The following is a 27,127-nucleotide window of genomic DNA, read 5'->3' on the forward strand; positions in this document are numbered from 1 at the left end:
TTCTGCTTCCTTTTTAAAAAAAAATATTGATTTTTTTTTCATAAAGAAGCAGACAATAGAAAGGTAAATGACTTACAGCTTTTATGTTTCCAAATCTCACATGCTTCACAGGATCTCTAATGGAATTATGCAGTCTTACAATTTGTCAAACCGGCAAGACAAGCCAATACAAAACCAGACAATAATGCATAGACATAACATGTCAGGGTGGGGTTAACAGTAATAAACTAGGAGAAGATGTACATGAATAGAGAGAGGAGGGGGCAGGGAAAAAGAGGTTAGGTGGAATGAAGGTATGGCATTCTTTGAACCGTCTCAATATTTTATGTCCAGATGTATCTAGAAAAGGGGTCCAAATTTCTTCAAAATGAGATAATTGCTCTCTGGCAATGAGCACTTCTTTCTTTGGTTGCTAACTCAGACAGTTCTGAATACCACTGCTCTATTCTGGGCATAAGCCTACTCTTCCAGTTGCTTCCTAGTTTTTAGATGCTGGCACTTAGCTATTTTGTCTGCATGTCATATGGAGGGTAGGAAGTTTAAAGCATCAGGGCCAGACTTTCAAAATAGCTCTCATTTAGGCACCTAAATTAAGTGGAAAGACTGTCAAAATTGTTTAGCACCCATTGTTCTGCTGGGGAACAGTTGGGTGATGACTAGAGCTGGGCAAAAAATTTCATGTGTATAGTGTATTGAAAAATGCAATTTTAGTTGACCAGAAACTATTAGTAAATTTGACACAAATTTGCCAAATAGTTTTGATCCCCATTTTGTTTTCCAGGCCTTAAATGCCATTCACAAAGTGGCAGGTGGTGGTGGTGTACTATGAATTGTCACTGTGAATGACAATGAATAGTCATTGGGCCAGGGAAAAAGCATGAGAATGACTCTATAGACTGGTGATTAGGGTCCGCACCTAGGATGTGGGAGGACCCAAATCAAGCTCCTGCTCCACATCAGGCAGAGAGAGCAATTGAACGTGGATCTCCCACATTCCAGATGAGTGCCCTAACCACTGGACTGAAAGTTTTATAAGGAGGGCAGTGGTTCCTCCATGTGTTTTTTTGTAAATCTAGCCCCTTACAAGTGCCCAAAATGGACTTTTTTCAATTTGTTGAAATTTTTCAATTTTGGTGAACCTGAACCTTTTTGGATTATTTTTTCATAACTGTCAGTGAACAGAAAAATCAGTTATTCGCCCAGCTCTGCTAAGCAGCTGTGTCTTAAGATATGAAAGATCATGGAAAGATGAGAAAAATTAAACAAGCAGTTGCTCAGAGGTTATGATGAGGGCTCCCCAAGTACTTACTAGCTCCTGAATTCAATGGCTCAGCCCTTCTAAAAGCAGGCCACTTTTAATTGGGTGCTTAAACTTTTGACACTCAAATGTGATCGTCTTGGCCATTTTGGGTTCGATTTATAAATATCTAGCTGAACATTGTGACAGACAAGTAAACAGGAGAACTCTGTCCTTATTCCTTACTTGATTTTTTGCTTCTGAGCTAATGGAGGCTGGCAGAAAGGAAGAGAAACTGGTGAGAAGGAACGTGAAAAGTGTGCTTACTGCATAGGGCCATTTTTCTCTTTGGGAGGAAGTTGGCAAGAAATTGTATGCGCAGGAGTCAATCAAGAAAAATGGGTGAAGTTGTTGGACAGAAAGATGGTAGAGATGAATGGATGAAAGGAACAAATTTGTTGTAGCTCTCATTGCCTACAGATTTAATCTCCCTACCCTACTTTGCCTGTTAATGTCCGGCCTTGCCATTGTTCCCCATTTTCTGCTCTAAGTGATGCTCCAGTGTTACTATCCTGGCGACACACATCAGCTATCGACCCCCTCTGACGCCATGCCATACCTGTGGAAGCATAGAGTCTGGAGCCAGCCTGTTGGGGTGCCTGGTAAGACTTTCTGCAACAATACATGAATTATTGTAAGGTATAAAATATTAAGAAGTTTGCAAATCTGGGCATTATTGCAGAAAGCACAGGCTTACCTGATCCCAGTAGGTTGACTCCAGGGTAGTTACGTTTGAGTAGTGATATCATGAGCAAAGTGGCCTTTGTCTGAGTGGAAGCCGGTAAGACTGAACATCATGGGACCTCTTTAAAAAAAAATTTAAAAATACTGCATTTGTATTAGCACTTTCCATCTTAGATTTTTCAAAGTTTCTTAACATTGATTTAAGCTTCACAATACTTGAGTGAAATAGGAAATCAATAGCCCAGTTTTACACGTGGTAAATGGAGGCACGAAGCAATTAAATGGCTTTGCTAAGAGTGCATAGTGAGCTTGAGGCTGTGGAAGAAATAGAGCCCTGATATTCAGAGACTCAGGCCTGTGCCTTAACCTCCAGGCCAACTTTTCCTTTTTAATTTTCCTGTGTTTCAATCCTGAGTAGCCCTCGTACCTTGGTTATTTAAGAGATGCAGTGCATCATTCTAAGATTAGGGTTTTTTAAAATATCTGTGGGTCACCTTGAACGTTCTACAGTTGCTCCCACTTGGAACAGGTCCACTAGAAACCTGCAAGTTGAATAACAAGATCTTTTACAAAACACCTGCGTGCAGATCAGTAAATACTGCAGTCTCATCTTTGCCCTGTAGGGAGGAATAATAAGCAGAGTGCTAAAAGAGAGGTTGAAATAAAGAGCCAAAAATAACCTTTAAAAAAAATCAGAAAAGTTATTGTAAAGTTAGGTGAACCTGGTACGTGTCAAATGCAAACCAGGGAGGAAGTTAATGTTACCCCTCTATGTATGGACGGATGGTAAGGGGGGTTTAGTCACGTTCCTCTTCCTTTCTGATTTTACAGCTTACGTTTCCTGGCAGTGATGGACAACAAGGGAAAGTGACTTGTCGCTAATTTAAACTAATTTAGTCTGTTATCCAAATCTACCTCTTTCCCTGGTCCTGGAAAAGAGATGATTTATCTCCTCCTACTAGAATGTTTCCTTTTTAGAGCCACAGGAAAGATACGATGCATAACAAAGGCTACTTCTAGGAATGCTAGTTTCGCTTGGTGAGGAAGAAGCAATTGGGTTGAAGCCTGAAGTCAGGAAAGGAGAGAGGATGTTTGGTTAAATAGTATGATGAGAAAATGAACTGGGAAAACGACTTGAGCTTTCTGGTCACCAGTTATTTTAAAACCTGACTCTTAACCTCTTGCTTCCAAACTGGATTGTCCTGTTGAAAACTAGACAAGTGACAACAGTAGTATTGTCACTACATGGAGTATATATTGTTTTTTGTGGAAGAGTACATATTTCAGAGAAGTAGTGAACTGGATGCAACTCCTGGAATGCTAACTTTACATCAGCATGGATGAAATAAATTCCTATAATAATATGGACCTATACTCATCTTAAACTGTACAGCTCTGTTACTAATTACAGGACACGATGTCTGAATCGTTGAGGCATTTAAAAAGGTTGGTGTGAGGTTTGATGGAAACCATATTCTCTCTAAAATATAATTGCAGTAGGACAGTACATAAAATGAGAATAGACATTACCTAGTCAGAAGCTCAGAGGGTCTATTAACCCTAGACAGAAACATCCCTCTACTTAGGATTAATTTGTTTTCCATTAGTGGTTTGAAAAGAATTCTCCTGGGGTTTTGTTTAAATTTAATCAATCACATTTTTATTTTTAACTTGGAAGAAGGTTAACTGCATGCCTGCAGAGTGGGAAGAGGTTGCGTTTAGGTGTGGGATCTTTGTAAAGGAAGATTTTTGAGTAAGAAATTGTTACATGTGAGCACACACTTCCTTGTGCTGCATTTCGCATTCTTATTAGGATATAGAAAGCAATCCAGTATATTTATGGTACTATACAAGACATGGCAGCTGCAAACCTCTACAACTGTGTTTCTTCCTTCCTCCCTTTAGAGTGCTCTATATTGGCCTTGCCTGTAATACAGCTCGCTACATTTATATCTCCTATCTGGAAAATGCCTGGACTGTTCTCCCTATGGAAGTACTTCAAGGTAAGATGATGCAGTTATGATCTTATAGTATAAAGCGAGCCACTTAAATTATTCATGTTGCCATCTGAGCTGTGATTAAGAGAAAGTCCAGTAGCTCTTTGCTTCTGACTATAAATATCCCAAAACACTTTATGGTTTCATAAATTTTTACAGTGGTCGTCATGGAAAAGGTTTGACGTCAGGAGGTTGGTTCTGCGGTTGATCTGCACACTGTTCTGTTTGTTGATCCAAACAGATCTGTTTGAGATCAACACGCCCTATAATTAAACAAAGAGACAGGAGCATGAGTTGAATGCACACCTGCACATGCTGTTTCGTTGCTGAAGTCCTTAAGCTTCTTTATATCTATTACATGCAAAAAATCAACATGATTGAAAGACAACAGTTAAAAAGAATGGATTTATGTTTGTGCTAACCTTTTTTTTTTTTTAATGCCCTAGCCACCAAAGAAAATGTTCTGGAACATCCTGTCTGTTCAATTTTTCTGCAATTGTTTTTCAGTGGTGTTCTGTGATTTATAGCTTAAGCTATTGTAACCTGACAGGAATTTAGGTTTCAACAAAGCCCTGTATGTGCTTGCAAGACCAGGCAAGTCTTTTAGTTTTACTTTTTATTCAAATCAATTGCTTACAGGGCCATTATTTTAAATTAGAGATATTAATGATATGTGTGGTCTGTGCAGAAGCATCATTTTGAGTCTTGCTGTCAGATGAAAAATCATATTTTTTAAAAAGACCTTAGCTGTGTTACTAAAAGCATATTAGATTACTGTAATTCAGATTTACTTTCTATATAGATTTACTTTCTACCATTTATACTCTTAATTTACTGTAGCATGCAACACCGTTCAAAAAAAGATCACACCCCACCATATTACCATTTTTGAGGTGGTTCTAATCTGAGATCTAGATTACTTGACTCTCCCATTCAAAGTGAGCAACATCCGATGAGTCACTACAAGTTGTGGTATTAATGAGCCTTCTGTTTTGATCTAGTGCTTCTGGTTTCCAAATATTTTTTTTTAATTATATACATCACATGAGTGCATTTTAATGTAGCAATTCAAAATTTTTTATTTGGTAAGTGTCTTATCACAATATGCTCTAACAGTGTTTCCAATGCCTAATGACTTTTCTGTAGAATTACATATTTAGCAGAACTGATAGCACAAGTTTGCCATATTTTACTCTGTTTATTACCTAGGGTGGGATTTGGAATTTGTGATTCCTGAAGTTCTCTACGTAAAACTGTTTCATTTATTGGTCTCTGATTGTCAAATCAAAGTAAATGAAATACTTGTATGTAATGGTGGATAAGTTAATTTTAAAGAAGATTAAATGTTTAATTATCATAAAATTAGAAATTTACAATTGAATTTCTAGATAAGAATTCAAGGCCACCGCAGGGCATAGAGGGCATGGAGAGATTTCTAGAAGAGACTGTGCAAACTGCATCTATTGATTTGTAATTTTAACCATGCAGCAGTTTTGTTGCTCTCAGTGTATTTCAAGTTGGTGAGAGCTGCTCAAGCACAGCATCTTAAGACAGAAAATGAGAGGAGTTTATTTTACACTTATTTCCTAATGAAAGTGTTTGGAAACCATACGCCTTGTTTGTTCACAAATGCATGGTTATATGAAAATAAGGGGTTGGATTAACTTAGATTGCTAGAAGTTTCAAGGCTGCCTGCCAAATGAGTGCCTGTGGGGTGTAAATACAATGCTGCATGTGTTCATTCTCCAATCATGCAAAGACATGAATTAACGTAACCTGCCTCCAATTCTTGTCAGGTTACAGTAGAGCATTCAGTAGCTTAAATTATAAGTTCAGAAAGTAATTGAAAAATATAACAAAGAAAGGATGTTCCAGAACATTTTCCTTGGTGGCTAGAGCATTTAAAAAAAAAAAAAAAATTAAAACAAGCATAAATCCACCCCCCTTAACTGTTGTCTTTCAAACGTGTTGACTTTTTGCATTTAATAGATATAAAGAAGCTTAAAAGCCCCATCAATCACTTTTCTGTCTCAATACAATGACTGTAGTTTTAACACTAAAATACTCAGGCCATGTCGGTTTCAAAACAATGGGCTGAACTCTATTCTGGGAAAGAATTTTTCCCAGTATAAAATTACCTCATCTGTCTAATAGCAGCCATTCTAAATTGACCGGCTGGGTGATGAGACTAATGACCTGAAAATATCAATTTTAAAGATTTGGAGCTGTTACAAAGTGGCAACTGGCTTAAAAAGCTCCAGAAATGAGTACCAGGACCAATCTTGCTTTCCTTTTGCACCTGAAGCTCCAGTTTAAGTTAGCAAAGATGGTTACTTCTGTGGAGTAAATAATGTTGGGGAGGGAGGGGTGGTTTATTCACCACAGTTCTATTAGACAGGCTATGATACTAAAATCTTTTCCTTTTACGCTATCAGAATTAGTTTGAAAGCTCTTTATATAGGCGCTGACCATCTGGTTATATAAAGGTTATAATTTGATTGTGACTCTTCAAGGAGGAGCAGTGGACAGTTATGATCTGAGAAACAATGCCAGATTTGTCCCAATAGAATAGTTAACGGACATAAAATGGTACAGTCCTCACAAAGACCAGCCAAGACAGAACAGGTCTCTTCTTGCCGGCTTCATGTGCCTTCTGCTGTAGAGCTTCCTTTGTATGTCAGGATTGTGTAACAGTGGAATGGGGTCCTAGAATCAATTTGTGGCTATTTTAAACAGCTAGGTAGGAGAGTCAGAGTATATGTATCTGAATCCCCAAGGGAGAGAGGGGTATGTGGGTAATTAATAAAATATTTTTCCTTTTTTGTTTGGATGAATTACATCCCATAAAATATCCATGCTCTAAAACTTAGTTTGCTAGAGGTTAGCATGAGTAGAAAACTTCAGTGTAAATTGTTACTGTAGATCTTGTGTCCAAAGAGATGCCAGTGGCTAAAGCAAGACAATGTATTTGATTTTTGATTTATATTTCACATGGACAGTCTCTCTTGAAACATTTAACTCGTTCTAATCCTACATAGATGCCCATCACAAAAACCAAATGATTTAGTTACACACAAAAAATAAAAAGCAAATTTCCTCCTATTTGGCTCTAAAGGGATTAAGTTCATTTTGAAGGGAATTAAAAACTCCAGACACTTCTCTGGACCCTATTGTTCTAGACTTGGGGTGTGTGTGTGTGTTTTTAATATTGTAGCCTTTGTGTTCCTTACCAAATAAATGAGCGTGGTACTCAAATTATTAAAAGTGCACCAGAAATGTTTTGGATTTGCCAGGTTTTAACTTGATGATTAATATTTTATTCTCTTTTGTAATTGACAGTCTGAATGCATTACATAAGCTTTTAAGTGATTTCCTTAATCAGCATATGACATAGTTTTCGAAAAACTGAATCACCCTTGTTTGTTTACGCCTTTAAATTGTGGATCAAGAAGATGATAGTTACTTTCTACTTAAAATGAAATCAGTCAGGAATCTCATCAGTATGTAACCAGTAGGTTTTTCAAAATTATTACTTTTTAAATTTTTGGACCCATATATACTGTATAAAGTAGTCTGAAAATCATTCAGCATGTCTAGCATAAGTTGTCTTTCAATAAGCTTCATGTGTTATAAGTAAGGACAGACTCACAATTCAAAAATTATTTCTAGATGTGTACTTAATCATGGTGTGTTCTGTAATCTGCTGACTAATCCTCTGTTACTAAATTTCCTGAAACTCCCACATATTTTTGTTGTAACTTATCTAAATCAGACTTTTTGCAGAGAGTGAAAAATAAACATAGAACTTTCTAGCCATCAAATAGGCTCCTAACCAGAAGATCAGTTCCAGTATATTGCCATTCATTAAATGAATACTATGTAATCCTGTATGGCAGTATGCCACCTATAGATTTATTACCCTTATTTAATTTAGTTTATGTGGCTGTTCAGTCTATGCTGATCAGCTGTTGCAGAACCAAACTGTCTCTACCTGATGCTGGTTAATAAATCAGGTACATAGGACTGATCCCTGTTGATTAAATCATCCATTCTCCAAATCATTTTTCTAAGCTAGCAATGGGGCAAACGCTAGCAATGGCTAGTCAAGGGATGAGCTGTGACTATATTTAAATCCACCCAACCTTGAAAAAATATCACCAGCCAACCCATGAGGGTTGTTTGTTTTTTTAAAGCAGAACCAGATTAAAATAGCTTCAGGTGTGTTCACCATGTAACTCTCTACAAAATTGCCATTTTATTCTTGCCTCCTGCCCCAAATTCAGGATTTCAAATTGAGGCTGCAGATAGCAACCTTCCCCTCTCCCTGCCTGCTGATAATTGGTGGGTTTTCTTGTTTTTTTTCTTTGCTCCATGACATCTGACCACTATGTTCTGCCTTAGGCAAAATTGTCTCTGCATGTTCTGATTTTCCATGGTAAGAAAAAAAATAATAAAGGCACCCAAAATGTATTATAATTTGATTAGCCAAGAGTGCCTCAAATGCATATGCATTATTTAGATCTGAAAGGACCTCTACCACTGTTAGCAATGGAGACTGGTGATGTCTGACTGCCGGTGGGAAAAAATGATTTGTAATGGCACACTTAGTGAGAACAGACTTACAACAGTGGAAGAAATCCTGTTGTGTCTGATTCAAAACAGCATAAGCAAAGCTTACTGTACCTTGCCGAACCCTGAGGAACCTCTGTGGTCTGTCAGCCAAGATCTCCAAAGCCAAGTGCAAATGCAAAGTGAGTAGTGCCAAGAGTTTGGAAAGAATTGATTTTGAGGTGGTTCTTAGAATATGCTTTTATTTTATTTTTTTAAACAGTTTGATTTCCACAGTGGTGTGTCTATGTAGATGTAAGGATTAGCCTTTGAACTCCTTCCAATGTGGCAGTAATGTTAAGGCCTTTCTACATTTAAAACATATATCACCGTAACTGTGTCAGTCATGGGGTGTGAAAAAAAACCACACTCCCTAACAGAAGGGCCAGACTGACAACACCCCTGGTGTAGATGCAGCTATGCCAGCAGAAGAGTGCTTCTGCTGGCATAGCTGTCGTTGTTTAGGGAGTTGGTGTTCCGACCATAGCAGAGCTCCTTGTACTGTAGACGTACACTGTGCCTAAACTACAAGGCTGTGCTGGCAGCTATGGCTATGCCAGCACAGGCTCAGTATTGCAAACCTAGCCTAAGAAACATTGACAATATGATTGCCCGTAGGCAGTGAGCCAGCCTTAGGGTTTGTGAAGCCCTCAGCTACTCTCATGAGGAGGAGGAGCTATTGACAGAAAATGGGTTGTTGCTAGGACTGTCAAGCGATTGAAAAAATTAATTGTGATTAATCGCACTGTTAAACAATAATAGAATACCATTTATTTAAATATTTTGGATATTACAACATAGAATCCAAAGTGTACAGTGCTCACTTTATATTTATTTTTTAATTACAAATGTTTGCACTGTAAAAAAGAAAATAAATAGTATTTTTCAATTCACCTAATACAAGTACTGTACTGCAGTCTCTTTATCATGAGAGCTGAACTTACAAATGTGGGATTATGTACAAAAAATAACTGCACTCGAAAACAAAACTATGTAAAACTTTAGAGTCTACAAGTCCACTCAGTCCTACTTCTTGTTCAGCTAATCGCTCAGACAAACAAGTGTGGTTACAATTTGCAGGAGATAATGCTGCCCTCTTCTTGTTTACAATGTCACCTGAAAGTGAGAACAGGCATTTGCATGGCACTGTTATAGCCAGTGTCGCAAGCAGGGCTGTCCTTAGGATTTATGGGGCCCTGCGCAGTATTATTAAACTGGTGCCCCTATGCCTGACCACAGCCCGGGCGGGGAGGGACAAGGCAGCAAAGGATACAGAGCTGCCCAGCCCGCCTCACGGTGATGGAGAGTCACCGTTCCCTTCAGAGACCCCTTTACCCTCTCCCTCATGCAGAATGCATGGCGCCGGCACATTCGGTTCAGTGAAGACGGCCTTTGCCTAAGGAGACTGTAGTGCGCACTGGGAGCCGACCCGCTCTTATCTGCTGTCATGGGTGGTGGGTGAAGCTGCTCCTTGGGGAGGCTAGCTCCCCAGCCCACCTCTTCTGCCTGTGGCCCCACCATACTCTACCACTGTTCTGCCCCAGGCCCCGCCTCACTCCGCCCAGCCCTTGCCCTCTCCCCACTGTCTCCCTCTGCTCTTCCCTCCCCCACCTTGCTCACCCCCTTTCAGCCAAATCCCTGAACCCAAATGAAGTGAAATATATGGCAGAATGCGGGTAAAACAGAACAAGAGACATACAGTTCTCCCCCAAGGAGTTCAGTCACAAATTTAATTAACGCATTATGTTTTTAACTAGTATAAGAATGGTGGCCAAAGCATGAAGGTACATATGAATGTTTAGCACATCTGGCATGTAAATACCTTGCAATGCCAGCTACAAAACTGCCATGCGAATGCCTGTTCTCACTTTCAGGTGACATTGTGAACAAGAAGCGAGAAGCATTATCTCCTGCAAATTGTAACCAAATTTGTTTGTCTGAGCGATTGGCTGAACAAGAAGTAGGACTGAGTGGACTTGTAGGCTCTAAAGTTTTGCATTGTTTTGAGTGCAGTTATGTAACCAAAAAAAATCTACGTTTGTAAGTTACACTTTCACGATAATGAGATTGCACTACAGTACTTGTATGAGGTGAATTGAAAAATTCTTTTATCATTTTTACAGTGCAAATATTTGTAATAAAAAATATAAAGTGAGCACTGTACACTTGTATTCTGTGTTGTAATAAAAATCAATCTATTTGAAAATGTAGAAACATCAAAAATTAATAAATTTCAATTGGTATTCTGTTATTTAACAGTGCGATTAATCGTGATTTTTAAAAAATGCTATTAATTTTTTTGAATTAATTGCGTGAGTTAACTGAGATTAATTGACAGCCCTAGTTGTTGCATCTCTAGGCAGGTTGGGCATCACAGAAAAAATGGAAAGCTTTGTTATTTCATGAAAGACTAATTTATACTTCAGAGGAACATGGTTGACTTTAGTACTTTAATAAACACTTCCTTCCCAGAACATTTAACTGCTGCAGTCAACTAATAAATGAAAACAGATCATGATAGCATACTTAGTGCTTTCTAAAATGTTTCCTCTCCATAGGTGTAACCCATGCAGCCATATGGGCAGCTTGTATTTCATATCTTAGTGCTGCAGTGCCTCCAGAATTAAGAACTTCAGCTCAGGGGATTCTACAAGGTCTCCACTTAGGTCTGGGCAGAGGCTGTGGGGCTATGATCGGTGGGGTTTTGGTCAACTATCTTGGTAAGCAAACATTTTATTTAAGTATGATTGCAGTTTCTTAGTAGTGCAGCAAAACTGGACTAAAAGCGCATGTACACTTAATGTATTGCTAATGATGCCATATTTGTTACCCTCAATCACATAAAAATCTATTTAGACACATGTAGATGTTGTACACTGATAATTATATGTGTATGTGTTTGTAATGTTATGCCTTGAATTTTTAGTACTATGTGAGCAAATCCACTCCTAAGCACTGCCCTGTCCTCAGCTAGACAGCAGGATGAATCCTTCATCAGATGACCAATGACTGTTCACTACTGTGTGGTTGTCATGCAACCTCTACACACTCAATTGAGAAGTGAAAGCATAATTTGTTTAGAGTCTGTGTAAAATAACCTGCCGCTGAAAGTGCTGGGGGGGAGAGAGAGTGAGTAAATAACCTAATGAGAGTTTGATCTTGGGTGGACTCTGATGTGGTATCCTGAGTAGATCTAGAGGACTGTTCATCCACAAAGAGATTGGCAGAAGATCATACAGAATGGGCTGCCATGGTTGCAAACCTCCAGCAATGGAGATGCCATATAAAAAGAAAGAGAGTTTACATGGGATATTAAGCAGTGAATGAAGTCATCACAAATATCTGTCTTTTCCCGTATTACCTAAACAAATGCTCTAAAAATAATTCTCATTACAGGGGCTGCAGCAACATTCAGGGGGATAGGCATGGCCTGTTTAGTGATCCTACTACTCTTTGCATTAATCCAGTGGCTAGCTGTTCCTGATGAAAAAGAAGGTAAATAGTCAGGTCAATGAGACCAAGACTGTTCCTGTGTTCTGATGATAACTCGAGACAGTGTGTGACATTTGAGATATGTGGTCATAATACAGGCAGACTAGCCCAGAATCATTCCCCAGGAGCTGTGACATTATTTTTTTCATTAACCCTATATATTATTATTTTTACAGACCGAAAATAAACCTGTTTCATAGAGATGAAAAATAATAAGCAAACATTTAGTGTCTTTTACCCAAATGTTATTTTTATTCCATACTAAAATCCAGGTAGATCTGAAGTTCATTTTTCTTTATCCTAAAAATACAAGGGTTGTCCTTGAGTAGTTCTTGAGTTGCCTGTGTTTAAGAATGTTCAAATATTTGTTTTGCCTTTATCACTTGAACACAGGTGGAAGAAATTATGGCACAAAAGAGAAACTTGGACGGGATAATCGCTGTTTCTATTGCATATGGAGTACATGTGTGAGCCTCCCAAATGGATTCATATTTTTCTCTTGGGCCATAGTTCTCTAGAATTTAATATTCCAGTTATTGTATTTCCTTCTGCATCTTTGTACTTGTTTGAAAATCTTAAACATAAATCTTGCATCCACTTAAACATAAGCCTAATTTTAAGCATTGTAATAGTCTCATTGATTTAAATGGGATTACTCACATGAGTATAGCTAAGCATGTGCTTAATGGTTTGCCATTTCAGTCCCTGAAGTATTTTACTTGTTAGTATTTTATTTAAGCTTTCTCTTGAAAATGTCTGAGGAAAAAATAGTATATTTTACCTCTAGACTGTTTTACATGGCACAGAGCTATTGCTCAAAAAATCTAGCCCACTTATTTTATTACTTTTTTATATATAGAAATGTCCTGCAGCAATCCAGAATCTTTAGGGCACAGTGTGTTAGGCAATAAATCACTGCATTGATCAGATATTTCTGCGTAGACTGTCGGTCCTTCATCAGTTGAGACTGAGCCGATCACAACACGTCTTTCAATCTTCTCTCGCTCTGGCCATCCTTTGCCATGCTTGTCCATATCTCCTTGTTAGGAAATCATCCCACCTCTTTGGAGGCCGACCGCGTGGTCGTTTCTGTTCTCGTGGATACCACTCGGATGTAGCTGCGGTCCATCTGAGGTCGCTGAGTCGGGACACATGTCCCACCCACCACATTTTGCTGAGCCTGCTTTCAACAACGTCTCGCACTCCAGACTGCTGCCTAAGTATTTCATGGGGGATGTGATCGCCAAGCGAAATGCCCAAAGATGTTCGTTCCATCGCCCTCTGTGTGACACAGTTCACGTTCTTCGATCTTTGTCAGCAACCATGTTTCGCTGCCATATAACATCACTGGAAGCACGGTCAAGTTAAAAAGATTTGCACGAGTTGTTTTGCTGATCTTTCCTTGGAGGATGTCCTTGATGTCACTGAATGCGCACCATCCAGCTTTTTTTCTGTGCGACAGTTCGCCTTTCTGATGGTGGCGCATGTTGACTTCTTGGCCCAAATAAACGTATTTATCAACCTTTTGGATCTGATCTCCTCCAAGAGTTGTTTGGGTTCTTGGCAGAACATCTGATCTCATGTATTTCGTTTTCGACTGGTTCATTTTTAATCCAACTTGACTACTTTTCGCGTTCAGTTCTTTAAGCATTCTCTCAAGCTGGGCACTATATCATCTGGGAACCTGAGATGGTTTAGCCGCTCGTCGTTGATATTAATCCTGCCTTTCAAGTTTGCTCGTTGAAAAACCAGTTCAAGACAGGCTGTGAATAGTTTTGGTGAAACTGTATCTCCTTGTTTCACACCTTTCTCGGTGGGGATTTGGAGAGGAGTATTGAACTGTGATATTTCTCTGCAATTTTTAAAACTATCTTGGTCTGAAACAGCATCATATCACCTATAAGACCTGAGGGAAAAGTGGATCATTTCTACCCTCTGTCGGAACTGGCTGCTTGTAGCCAAAACCACCATGACAGATGCTTGGGTTTCCTTTGTTGTCACCAACTCCCTAACTTCTCTGTAACTTCCTGAGGAAGGGTTTTTCTCTGATCTGTCCATACTAAATATGAGTGTAGCATGTTACTCATGGAAGAACAGTAAATGCATATATTTAAAGACAGAAGAGACTATCATGATCATCTAGTCCGATAATGCAGGCCATAGAATTTCACCACATGGTGCCCGGTGGTTATAACTGTGAATGGTCAGTCACAAGAAAAGGGCTGTGTGTAAAGAGCGAAGTTTATTATTTTATTCAAAAGCCTTATTAAATTGCACTTAACACGGAAATACAAACACATAACTGAAACAAAAATACATTCCTGGAAACCACATGCCTTGGTGCGGTGGTGCTGCAGAGAGACATGAATCCAGGTCAAAGCTGGAGTAGCTTTCCTGGGCAGCTCGTGGGTGATTGATTTGCTTGGTGGCCTCTCCGCTATCATGTGTCTTTTTTACTGTCACTGGAGACTACGGTTGCCTCCTCTCAAGCACTTGACGGAGGGATGAAGCTTTGTTACAGGATAGTAATCTTGCTGGGTTTTGAAAGGGGACAGACATCTGTTACTCCAATACAGATATTTTACAGAACTCCTCCACTGATGCGTTCCAAAGAAATTTCATTTCCACTGAGCCTTGGGACTTTATAAGCTTCAAAAAACCCATCTAAAGAGAGGCGTCTCACTTAGGCATTTGCAGTGCTTGCCTAGCCACTTGATACTTGTCACTGAGGTTACAGGTGGGGCTCTTCTGCCTGTCTGATGCATCGATTGAAAACAGTCCTTTTCAAATCAAAAGTAAAACTGTGATAGAGCCACAGTCTTAACTGTGTACATACAATAGAAGTGTGTGCAAGGGGGGGAACAGCACAATTCTTACTGCCAAGGCTATGAGGCACCTCATCAACACCTGCCCTTAGCATGAGGGAGCTTTGCCTGTGCTGGCTGGGGCTCAGCTCCCTGAAGCCACCAGCCTCTGGCAACGCAAGCTCTCGCTTCCAGGCTCCGCAGGCCTCGCTGCCTCTGTACGTGTTAGAGATAAGTGCCCACCAATCCCTGAATCCTCCCTGTGGAGGGTGCAGCCCCTGTTCCACTGAGCACTCTCTGGACTCGTAGATCCTCTATTCCCAAAGGAACAGTGTGCTCCAGCTTGTAAAATTCAACCCAGGATCCCCACTTTGCTTAACACCTCAGCACTTAGCGATAGCTACATAGTGAACACACAAATACGTGTGTTATCAAAGAACAGAGATTCAAGTGACAGTGAGTAAGCATATTGGAAACAAATGGTTACATCTAAAATAAAATCATATCATGCCTTCTAGACATTGAACTTAACAAGGCATTGCCTTGTCTTACCCCTAAACAGGATAACTCCTGCTGTTTGTTTTTTCCTCCAGCCCCTGTGATCTATTGATTAGCATTTTGCTCAGACTGCAAACAGGTGTTTATTGTGAAAGATACAATACTCCGATTGCCTATGACAGGCCAGAGTGAGATAAGCATCTCTTCCCCCCTGCCTGCCAGGATTATGTGGATTACCTTTTGGTGGTCTGTCTTAACTCGCACACCTAAAGTACATAATTTTCAGTGTATATGCATAATTCCGCATATTTTCCATACATACATCTCACAACGATTACTTGATGACCAGTTTGACCTGGGCTTTCATTAGAGACCTTACATGACATTCTTTTGGTGAGCCCAGCGGAATCCCCGTACCCACTGCCAGTTGGTATCAAGAGGTCCTTGAATCACAGTGAGGGAACAGAGTAATTCTTAGTGTATTGCAAAGCATGTTTGTGTATGTTCAGTGCTTTGATTCTCCATTTCCTTGTAATGATCATTGACTTCATTGATGATTATGTTGCCCTACACTTTAGAGAAGACAATGCTGGCAGAAAGGATCCCAGTGCCTTCCAGCCCTGTTCCCATAGCAACCATCGACCTCATACACCAGCAGTCAGAAGATATCATGCCTCGAACTGAGCCCAGACTTCCTCCCAAGAAAACGAAGCATCAAGAAGAACAGGAAGACGTGAACAAGCCTGCGTGGGGGATCAGTTCTTCTCCCTGGGTTACTCTGGCTTACGCTGTCTATCAAATAAAGGAGATGGTAGAGCTGTCTAAAAGCAATCTGATGCCTGAAAACCAGCCTTTGCAGGTAACCCGCTCTTAATATGCAACATTCATATCACCATTAATGTTAACCTAAAAATGTACTGCTGAAGGTTTTAAGACCAAATGTAATCTACAGCACCATAAAATTGTTAATATCTGGCAAGCATTCTCCATCAGTGATCAGAAACTTGGAGTTGTGTAAAGCAGTAGTTGAACGATAGTAACAAATTCAGTTGCTGCATGTGTATGGTACAGGGGGGAGTGCTCAGTAAATCATTTGAGCAGATCTTTCTGCTTCTTATAGTCTAATTTCCACTTTCTCCTCTTCCCCTTTGTCATGACAAGCTGGGATCTACTGTAATTGCCTCTAAACTGACAGTGTTTTCATATTAGTTTGAACACATTTGTGTACTTGCAGAACTTTTGTGGCTTGAGGGTGAGCATTAACAAAGTTGCATAATTATTAAGGTGTAACATGCCTGTCTATCTTTTTTTTTTTTCCGTTTTGATTAAATGTTTCCTTTTAGAGATTAGCCTGGAGGCGTGGGGGGAGTGCGAATTGCCAAACATCCAAAATATGGTGGAAATGGGCACCCCAGCAAATTAATAATGGAATATGAAGCCCTTCACCCCCTGGAGCTTGGCCTGGGCTTGTGGTGACTGAAAGTGACTACGACTTGAGAGCTGTTCTGTGGCCTGTGTGAAATGAGTTGTTGTTTTCCAGTGTTCACATTACAGAATCCCCCAGCACCCTTATTAGGAATCTTGGCAGAGGGGCCAAGGATTGGACGAACTCAGAGACTGGACTATCATCCGATCTTTTGGGGTGCTCCCTCCAGAACGAGGTTGGAGCACAGTGGTGGTTGGTGAGGCAATGTAGGGAAACTTGGGCTGCTGCGGTCAATGCTGGTTTTTCAAACAGTGTGGGTAATAAACTTCCTGTTTCTCCTGTCTGCCGCGGGGAGGAGTGGTGCAGCTTCCCCCTTACATATTTGCCATACCATATGCACCCAAATGTCATTTCCACCAGTCCTACTTCTGGAAGGTGATGATTTTGGACATGACTTTGCAGATGTGGCAAAGCAGCATTTGAAGAAATCCCAACTTCACCAGCTGTCTCCCTCCTCCCCCATTGGTCTATATTCTTGTAAATATCCCTACGCATATGTTCCCTTCTCAATATGCATGCTGAGCTTCCATTAGCTTTAATGAGACTAACTTGCATGCCTCAGGGAGAGTGAGCAACCATATTGAAATGACTCTTAAATGTCTGTTTATACAAGACGAATTTCAGACACACACATCTCGGAAAAATCAAGTGTCTCCTTTTGAATGACCATGAAATCCTCATTGACACAATGCTGTCGTGTTACACTCTCAACCCATGCCACTCTCCCAAGCAGTTTTCCATCAATCTTCTCTTAAGCAATTATCAGTATAAGCCCAGCCCTGTTGTTGGCATAAATTGGAGAATGGCAGTCACACACAATCTGCCATACCTCCCAGGGCAAGAAAGCTGGTTTATAGTTCATGGTAAGCTCTAGGAGAGAGAATCAACAAATGTTCATAGTGTTGGAGATAGTCTCAGTAAATGACTTGGGCAATTATGAAGTGCTCTCAAGTCTTTTATTGCCGCCGATAACTCTCTGCCATCTTCAGAAACATGTTCTCTTAATAACCTCTTTCCCCTTCTCATAACTTCATGCAGCCATTCATGGAGCCTTTTTATTAATACTATTGAATTTTGGGCATTGCATTATCTATTCCACACGTGACTGATAGAATTGAGAACCATTCCTTAGTAGATAGGATTCTTAGTATTTATGGGAACAACGAAAATTGGTTCCATGGGATAGTTTTATTAAGGCCCCAATCCTGCAGTTGGATATGCACTGGTATATCTTTGCATCCATGCAATGCCCCTCTGTCTTTCATTAAGGCCTGTGTTTTTAGGGTCAAACATCAAAAACCCTATTTCTGCTCAACCAAATCCCAAATTTTAAAGTTAGGCTAAATATGACTCTTAATGTTTCCTCCCTCCCTGGCTGGTTGCACTTTTATCAGGGCAGTCTGCTGTTCTGCAGCTGGCCAGTTTCAAGGATCTGTCTTCCAGTTTGTGAATAAAATATGATCAATGAGCATTCAACCCTACCACAACAAGAAAGCATAGCATCTTTCCCCATTGTATTTGTATGTAAAAATTTGGTATTTAAAAACTGTTTACCCAGAATGAAGCAGTATTCCACACCCTCCATTTGAAGATGCACACATGATGCATCTCAGTTCCATGAAGCTAGAGATATATTTAATCATTTCAGCTCCTTGGAGAAATTGCCTGCTTTTGCAGAACACACCCACATTTTAATTCTAAAAATTAAAAAACGAACTCCCTATGCATTGCTGTTGCTTTTTTTCACCTTGTTCTTTTAGCCTGAATTTAACAAAACACTAAACCAGAAAAGGCTGCCTAGCTATCTTGTTAAACATTTTAAATAGCATTCCTAAAAGAATTCACAGGAAAGTTGGTCATTTGGAGGAGAAACTTTAAGAGCATAGAAAAGGGGATTAACGACAGAAAAACTTTGGTGCCTCCTCATTTCACATTACTGCTTGCTTATAGTAATCCTTCAGGGAAAGGAGCATGCTCACCATTCTAATTACTTGATACAAAACAAATCTTCCAAGATAAATCGTGAGGTTAGAAGATGTTGTAGTACTAATATTGTACAAGACTTGTTTTGTCTTTGGCCCTCAGGGAATGCAGCTAGCATATGTCTTTAAAATAAGATCACATAATCTGGGAAACAGCTTTTAAAAATTTGCACTGAGCCTTTCAGAAAATTGTTCTCAACTATTTTCTTCTTGCTTGAACCAGAGAATTGCCTGCTTGAATCGCTGACCTAGCTATTATTACTAAGAAAAAGCCTATTGCTAAGTAAATTGGATGAAATTTATGTGCTTTTACTGCAAAAGTGCTGCCACTCAATGGGACTGAGAAATATCTTACTTAGAAAAAATGTTAAGGAAATATAGGTGGATTTGCAGAAGGGAGCATGAAGTATGTTTTAGTAAACAGTGCAGTCATGATGATGATTGTTGTCTGTATACAGTAGAATTCTATTGATAGTTTTTGTCTTAAAACATAGCAAGTTTGTTTTTTGCATGCTTCTTGTGGAGGTGCAGTTAGGAAAAGAAATGGAAGGTAAGTTGTTTTCTGCTTGTTGTTACATTCATATGCAGATAACATTACTATTTTATTGCTTTCCTGCTTTATGTTCCCTTGCTGTGTTGCATGCATTCAGTGTAAGAACACTTTCTGAATGTGTCTGAATGCATTTTCCCCTAGGGCAGTGTAATGAGAGTATACACTTACATTTGCATGTGTTTTCTGTCTCTTTAGAAACCCAGTGAGAATCAGAGTGCTCCAGCAGCCAGTCCAACAGAACAGCCCCCAAATCTGAGAAACACTGATGAATCCAGAGATTGTTCAATACCTGCAACGACACTCAACTCCCAAACTGACCCAGAGCCCCCTAGTGTTGGATCATCTTCCCTTGGTCAGTAATGCTCTATCTGCTGCTGCAGGGCACAAAGATGACTTCATCTTATCAAATCCACTGCATGAAATTGTGCTGCTCTGCTGGGAAATGGTGGAACAAGAGCTCAAAAGAGCCCTTCACCTTAAGTGACTAGTAACTACAGGCGCTCAGCACATCTTGAAGTCAGACACGTCACATGATGCTGCACAAGCTTTTAAATATTTAAGACCATTCATATGACAATATACAGTAGCAACATTGCAGGGGAAGCTAAAAGTCTGGAAGGCTTGGCAGAGGAAATGGGACTGAATCTTGCTGCCTTAGAAATTCTCAGTTGCTTTGCTAAAGTTTGGTCAAATGTTATGAAATTCTTTGCAATCTGTAGAGAAAGGGGAGCTTATACTGATAGTTGTGTAATGCGAAGAAAAAACACTGTCACTTGATGTGATTTCCCCTATTTAATCAATTAGTTTAAATTTAATTTTTTACCACAGAGAAACTAAACTGGAGAAGAAAACACTACTGTCTTTCTTTTTAGGAGAAAAATTGCATTTCCCTAAAAAAGTTAAACAACTAAGAGACACTAGACAAAGTAAATACATAAAGGCGCAGCTTAGTCTTTTGCAAGGACTTCTCAAAAACCTTGAATAGCTTCAGCAAGAATGTTTTTATAATGTGGTGATGGATTAAGTGACCCAGAGCGGAATCTTTGAATAGTGAAGCTGCCATTAACGCTCTTCTGAGAGGTAGGTTTAGTTTAGCAAGGCATAAACTTTTGAAAAGGGCATTTTAGAAAGAAGCAAATGGAGGTGAGGTTAAATCAACTCAGTATGCTTACAGCCCTTCACTAAACAGGTGTTTGCTAAGAGCATGTGTGTGTGTAATTTTAGGTTTGATATTATGCCCAAGTCCACAGACCTCGATCAAGATTGGGCAGTTTGAGATTGATTGAGAGTGTCCACTGGAAACACCTTTTTATTTTTTTTAATTTCATCATATTAAATGTTGTTGAACTAAGTATTCCTACTATGGTTACGTATAGAAGATAAGAGCTTCAAGTGCCTCAGGAGGGAACTGCCTATAAATCATAATGATTGGGTTTAGGGGGGGAGATACTGTTCACAGGAGTTTCAATGAGCAAAACCCTCCAAAATAAAGAAACGTGATTAAATGACCATATCTTTAGAGACTTGTTTTACACAGGCAGTGTCAGACACTGGAAGATTTTGAGTTATGTCCAGTCATGCTTTTCAATGTTAACTGTAGCCAGCCCAGTGGCTGGTTCGTAACACAGATTGCTGCTGAGAGGAAAACTTGGGTTCAAGGTTGAAATCAATGGGCTGGCATGGGGTATAAGTCAGGACAGTGTTTGGCCCAGTGTCTCATGTCAGTGAACTGATCCTGAGAGGAGCTGAGCCCATGTAGCTTCCCTTGACGTGACTAGGAACTGCCGATGTTCAGCCTGTCGTGGAATCTGACACATGCTCAGCAGGCTTCCTTGCAGAAGGTGCATGCTGCCTCACTTGACTTCAGTGCACAGCCTGTGACATGATACAGCTGGGTGTGAGGGAGGAAGAGGAGAATGATGGTTTAGAATGAAGCGGTGGGTGGAAATTCCAGACCCTTGGATCCCCAGTTGGATGAATTAAGGCCTCCCCTGCTATCCTCGCACATCCCTTAGCAAGGCCTATGGGGCTGAGGTAGAGCGCACGCATTGGTGCCTGGGACCAGCACCACAAAGAGATACAAATAAATGTTAATAACTAGCCACTAGTTATGTTTTGCACTTGAACTTAAATGTACTGTACTGTAAATTCTCATGACTCGTTGAAGTGTCCTTTAAAATCAGAAATGTATTTATTGTATGTTTGTATAACATTTTGGGAATGGAGAACTGAACGGGTGACAGGCTAAAGGTGTTAAATCTTCTCAGCTAAGCGAAAACATTTATACGGAGAGTTAATGCAATATGGTGTTACCGCAACTTCTACTGAACAGCACCTCCATCATGAGGTGGAGATCTTACATATTGTGTTTACACTTCCAAATTGTTTTTCTGAAATGCCTGCTCTTTTGGAACTGTACATTCGTTCCCTGTTGCAAAATGAACATGTGCACATGGGTTTTGATATTTGTGAAAACTGTAAAAGTGCAGTAAGAAAAATATAAAATATCTATAATGTGTTTAAAATAACCTGTCTGAATTTTTTATTAAATTTCCCATTTTGTGTAATCACACATTGGCCACATACCTGATGATAACCTGAGTTAAAAAAATCAATCCTAAACAGCTTTGGCAAGGTTCTCCCATGAAAGATTTTGTGTTGCCCTAATGTATATGAGGTGAAAGGTAAAGCAGTGTCTCAAATCAAAATCTGTTTATGAGAGGGAGCAGAATGTAGGAGCAAATCACCCAACTCTCATAATAATGAAAAGCTAATAGTGGGATGATCTATAAGGGGTCAGTGCATCCCAAACAGCCCCATATAGATGGATGGGTGAGGTTTGAGTTATGCAAGTTCTTCTCATTGCAGGCCAAGAGATAAAGTAAAAAGTGGTCTCTGCTGCCACTAGTAACCACATTTTCATAACTTTCTGAATATTTGTATCTTGGCTGCTTAAATGGGTTTATTGGGGGTATCTTCAAAGTCTGGTTCTAGTCCTTTTAACTGCGAATTCCTAACTAATGAATATTTTTGAGCCAGTGTGTCCAGTAGCAGTGTGTGTTGGCACAGTGAAGTTTATCTTGGCAGGACAAATTTAATTCACTTTTTTCTTCTGACTGCTTAATTTTTGGGGCATGTGGGAGCAGCAGAAGGGGGAGACCTTGGGAATCTATAGCTCTTCCATACTCATTAAGGGGAAACCTCCTACAAACCCCAACCAGAAGCTGGGAGTGGATGACGGGATGGATCACTCAATGATTGCCCTGTTCTGTATGTTCCCTCTGAAGCACATGGCATTGGCTGCTGTCAGAAGTCAGGGTATTAGGCTAGATGGACCATTGGTCTGACCCAGTAAGCCGTTCTTATGTTCCTCCTCTTCAACCGTACTTATCTTACTATCACCACACTGTGGTTCTGCTGAGGTTTAGCTCTTCTGTGGGCATGGAGAGGGCTGAGAAGATTTCACTCTATGCAAACACTTCTCTGGGGGTTGGGGGGAAATAGAGGAACACCTCTTTGAAGCAGCTTGGTAATAATACTGGGGAACTGCACCCTTTAGACCAAAGGACCTCAACCTCCCCCTGAAGAACAGGTGCACCCACCTGTCTGTTTTTTTTTGTGACGTGTACTGTTTTCATAAAGTGGTTAAAATGAACCAAACAAACGTTGCTAGCTGAAAAATATTTTTATTTAAAAGCTTGACACAGCATAGTATGTCGAGTGCACTGTACATGAAATTCATATATTTCCAAAACCTGAAATTGTTGAAAGAAATAAATGAAACAGAGGATAAAATAGTATACAAGCCTTGTTAAGGGAGGAAGGATGCTCTAGTAGCAAAGCACAGGCCTGGGGCTTAGGAGATCTGGGTTCTACTCCCAGCTCTCACAAAGACTGAGTGTGTGATCTTGAGATGTCCCTTTCAACTCTGTCACAGTGCTCCTCTAACATGGGGATAGTACTGACCTATCTCACAGGAGTGCAATGAGGATAAATTCCAGTGTTTTGTAAAGTGCTCAGAAACCAAATGGCTAATGGACGGGGGGGGTTATAAATACCTAGATAAACATTCATAAATTCTCAAGTTCATGATCTTAGCGATATTTGGAGGCTTTAAAGGTTTGTTTTAATGTTCTTTTTGAGCTAGTCATTAAAACATTCATGTGTATCTCAGGATGCTGTTGCTCTTCTCTCCTGGGGGTGCGGGGGGAGGTGTTTGAAGCAGCCACCCTACTTGATCTACTGAAAAATATCAAGAAAACAGGTAAAGTGCAGGAAAAATTCAACTGTATTGAATTGTATGTTTTTCCCCCAGTGAACGTATTAATGTTCATAGTGAGCTATGTGACTATATCATTGTGGAGGTGCAGGCAGTCCCTGTACCTCACCATGTGGCTCAGTTTGGCACTGCAGCAGTGCCCCCCTTAATTTCCCCTGATTGGGGGGGGGGTCAATAGGTTTGCTTTAACACCCAGAGGGGAGCTAACACACACTAACAAAAAAAAGTTCTTTTATCAAGGCTTCAGGACGGGAGTAATTCAATTAAAACCTGCCCATAAGGTCCTCACCTCAGAACCTGCTTCAGCTCCTAAACTTAAATCCATAAACAAAGCCTTTAGTTAGGTTCCAGGACACTGACCTGCCTGAGAGGAGAAAACAAACACCTGCTATCATCTGCACAGTTTCTACTTCCCTCTCTCTTGCTCAGCTTTTCTGTTTATATAGTCCAGCCCTAGGGTGGAGCAGGGTCTCCTTGATGAGGAGTAGCTGTCCCTTAAAGGGGTAGTACATTCCTTCACAAGGATAATCTACTCATGTGTGGGGCATCATCACCAATCTATTAGCTGCTTTGTTTCATAAAGCCCAAGAGGGTTGCATGGGTTTAAGTTGGGACAAGATATGTCCCTTTAATTAAAAAAAAAAAAAAGAGAGAGAGCGAGATTGTGAACCTTCAGCTACCTGAGCACTGTGGCTGAAAATCCTTTACTTGCTTCCGGATGGTGCAGAGAGCCTGAAATGTGTCATACTATGTTGCCTTTCCTTGATGGTCCAGATATTTACGACAATACATTTCAAGTACTTAGCTTCAACTATGCAGGTGTAACATAAACCTCCTCCAGCCATGTAAGGCCATTGTGCTAGAGGGGAGATCCACCCCTCTACAAGGCAGCCAAAGACCTTGGACTTTATCCACCTCTCCCATGGCTCTGACCACTGTTTTGTGAATGTATCTACTAATGTGTTGGGTTTATCTTGCTAGTAGCTGAAAGCACCAAAGCAAGCCCAATATGAGGCTGGGACTGAGATGGAGAGATGTGGCTGGGAATCTAGCAGAATCCTCCCCCTGTATTTTATTGGTGACAATTAGAGACTTGCTCAGTAGAGCCCTCTTGCTGCTAACATAATCCTGGTCCCAGTTTGGTTTATAAGTTTAATAAGCATGGCTCATCTTCTCTCTCTATAGGAAGAGTTTGTCTTCCTGAATGAGCAAGATGGCCTAATGGTATTTAATTAGGTGTTAGGCTTCTCTTTATTGAAAAACAGAAACATTCTCATTTTAAAATTTAATTTACACTCTAGAGCCTCCTGGAGTCTCCCTATAATTCTGTCTGGGAAGTGCTGATTTAAAGCAAGCTCTGATGACTTTTCAATGTAAGGTGGCAGCTGTGTGTATGGTAAGCTGTTTCTTTTTAGCACTGTTTTATGCTATTTGGGTTTCCCCCCTGGAGACTACCAACTGAGAAATCTCCAAGCATGTTCACCAGCAAAGGGGAACTTTCCTTTTGAGTGCACCCACTGAGTCAGCCTGGCTTCAAACCCAGTGCAGCCTGTTCTTCAGAGCGACACCTTTTAGAAAGAGGTGAATGTTGGAATGGGACAGTTCCTGGAGGGTTTGGAGTGGCAGTTGGGGGGGAGAAATTACTGGCCCCCGCTCTCCTACGAGGAGATACTTAGTGGGGTTAATGGGAAGCAGAGTGTGTATGAAAAGTGAGGAGTAAGGGACATAGTCTGAAGGACAACAGAGAGGGAGATCCCATTTGTACAGGGGAAAGATGAAGATAGATACCCATAGAAGGAATCTCCTATTCTCATATGGATGTTGACAGTTGACTGTAATTATTTTCTTGCCAGGGTCAGATCCCCACCTCCTGAGGTAAACCCTGGAGAAGGCCACACTGTCAGGAGATCTCCAGGAGGATCCATCCAGCGCTTCCTCCCTGCTTGTGGTCCTGGAGGCAAGATTTCTTCCCAGTCATGAAATGAGCTGCAGGACCCACTGCCAAACCCGGTGGATTCCCAGGACACTAGGGCCACTTACGGGTACTCTGTGCTGGATAGCTTCAGCTTCTCCCTGGCCATCCTTACACCAGGTACCCGCACCAACAGAGATTCCTTGGAGCAGCTAATACAGTTCCAGGATACATGGCCTTTACTGAGCACACTTGTGGGGCTGGAATGGTGGGGTTTTGTATTTTTGTTTTGGTTTGGGGTTTTGTTAGTTGTGGGGGAAGATTGAGGCTGAAAAGAAGAAGAAGACGAATACACTGGGGAAAACACATTCCCAGAGGAGGAGACATTTGGAGGAGGAGATGGAGAACTGGATCAGGTGGAGGGCCCTTGGCACAGGGGGCCACAGTGAAGAGGGCAGAGATGGGTGGGAGTGGAAACAAAGATGGCGGTGGCTAGGTGAGTGGCTTGGCTAGAGTAGAAAGGCTAAGGGAAGAGCAATGAAAGCAGAGGCACACAGTTGTGCAGGACTCTCAGGGAGAGGGTGAGGAACTTAAAACTGATGTGGAAGGTGAGATCCCATGGAGGGATCAGAGCGGTAAGCAAGGCACCTTAGGAAAGGAGTTCAAAGGAATTTATTAGCAGATAGAGCACTTAGTAAAAGTGCACCATAAATGACTTCCTCTTCATCTGGCACTCCCAGCACTGACGGCATGGAGAGAGATCAGACCTCTGTAGAGGCAGTCTCTTCAAGGGAGTTGAGGCACAGTGGTGGAGCAAGTTTGCACTGCTGCTGCCTGGTACCTGCCCTGTAAATAAACAGGTGAGGTAACAAAATACCAACTACATGAACGTAACATTCACTTAAGAAACCCAGCAACTTACTACTGTTTTGAACAGTGAAGCAGGAATAAATCCTTCAATGAATCTTGGTTGCCCTCTACAGCCAAGTCAGAAGTAGGGCTCTCCGAGACAGCACGCACTCAGCCAAGGTAGCCTTCCTTTCCCACTTGATTTAATTTTCTTCCCATACAGGGGATTTTCCAAATGGTTCAGAATAGTCCAATATTGTTGGAGTGTGAAACATTTTCACTTTCGTTTTGTTCCTGCATTTCATCATCATCATCATCATCCTCCTCCTGAATGGAATTGGCTAGTCGGTTCGGCTCTGGCTCTGGGCTAAAGAGCTGCTGTTCCAAGAAGGAGCCTCCAATGCCATATTGCTCATCATATGCTTTCACTTCTGCAGGTGACACGTGGGGAGATCCCAAAATAAAGTTTGCAAATCTGTCGTATTTAAAAAAGGGAAAAGATCAAGCAGGAAGAAAACCAAATGCACAGAATGCTGCCAATTAAACCTGACTTGGAGGAGAGACCTGCATGTATAGACAGCATTCAGAGCAGGAATCATGCCCCCAAGGCAGCTGGAGTTAAGCCTGAGCTAAGGATTCACACACACAAGAGGGAAAATCATCTAGGGGAATATCTGAATTTTGTC

The 27,127-nt window shown here is 40.7% G+C and overlaps 2 protein-coding genes across 13 annotated transcripts in view; one reads left to right on the forward strand and one right to left on the reverse strand.

The window, feature by feature from the left end:
• Positions 1–21,926, forward strand: part of MFSD6 (major facilitator superfamily domain containing 6) — a 43,704-nt gene extending 21,778 nt beyond the window's left edge. For 8 of the 12 annotated variants that reach the window (XM_037912781.2, XM_037912782.2, XM_043524782.1 and 5 more), the window contains 5 exons: positions 3,887–3,984; positions 11,145–11,306; positions 11,983–12,081; positions 15,959–16,239; positions 19,597–21,926. In XM_037912781.2, the coding sequence (XP_037768709.1) occupies positions 3,887–3,984; positions 11,145–11,306; positions 11,983–12,081; positions 15,959–16,239; positions 19,597–19,761 (805 nt within the window). In that variant the 3' untranslated portion in view covers positions 19,762–21,926. Of the gene's footprint in view, positions 1–3,886; positions 3,985–11,144; positions 11,307–11,982; positions 12,082–15,958; positions 16,240–16,723; positions 19,399–19,596 lie in introns of all 12 variants that reach the window. The other 4 variants (XM_037912784.2, XM_043524781.1, XR_006284685.1 and 1 more) reach the window with 3 other exon arrangements.
• A 1,145-nt stretch (positions 21,927–23,071) lies between these two features.
• NEMP2 (nuclear envelope integral membrane protein 2) overlaps positions 23,072–27,127 on the reverse strand; it is a 32,468-nt gene continuing 28,412 nt past the window's right edge. Inside the window, exons 9-10 of the mRNA XM_043524784.1 lie at positions 26,515–26,916; positions 23,072–26,438 (exon numbers count right to left, since the gene is read on the reverse strand). Of these exons, the coding sequence (XP_043380719.1) occupies positions 26,682–26,916 (235 nt within the window). The 3' untranslated portion in view covers positions 23,072–26,438; positions 26,515–26,681. The remainder of the gene's footprint in view (positions 26,439–26,514; positions 26,917–27,127) is intronic.

Source organism: Chelonia mydas, chromosome 11 (assembly GCF_015237465.2).
Source record: "Chelonia mydas isolate rCheMyd1 chromosome 11, rCheMyd1.pri.v2, whole genome shotgun sequence".
NCBI lineage: Eukaryota > Metazoa > Chordata > Testudines > Cheloniidae > Chelonia > Chelonia mydas.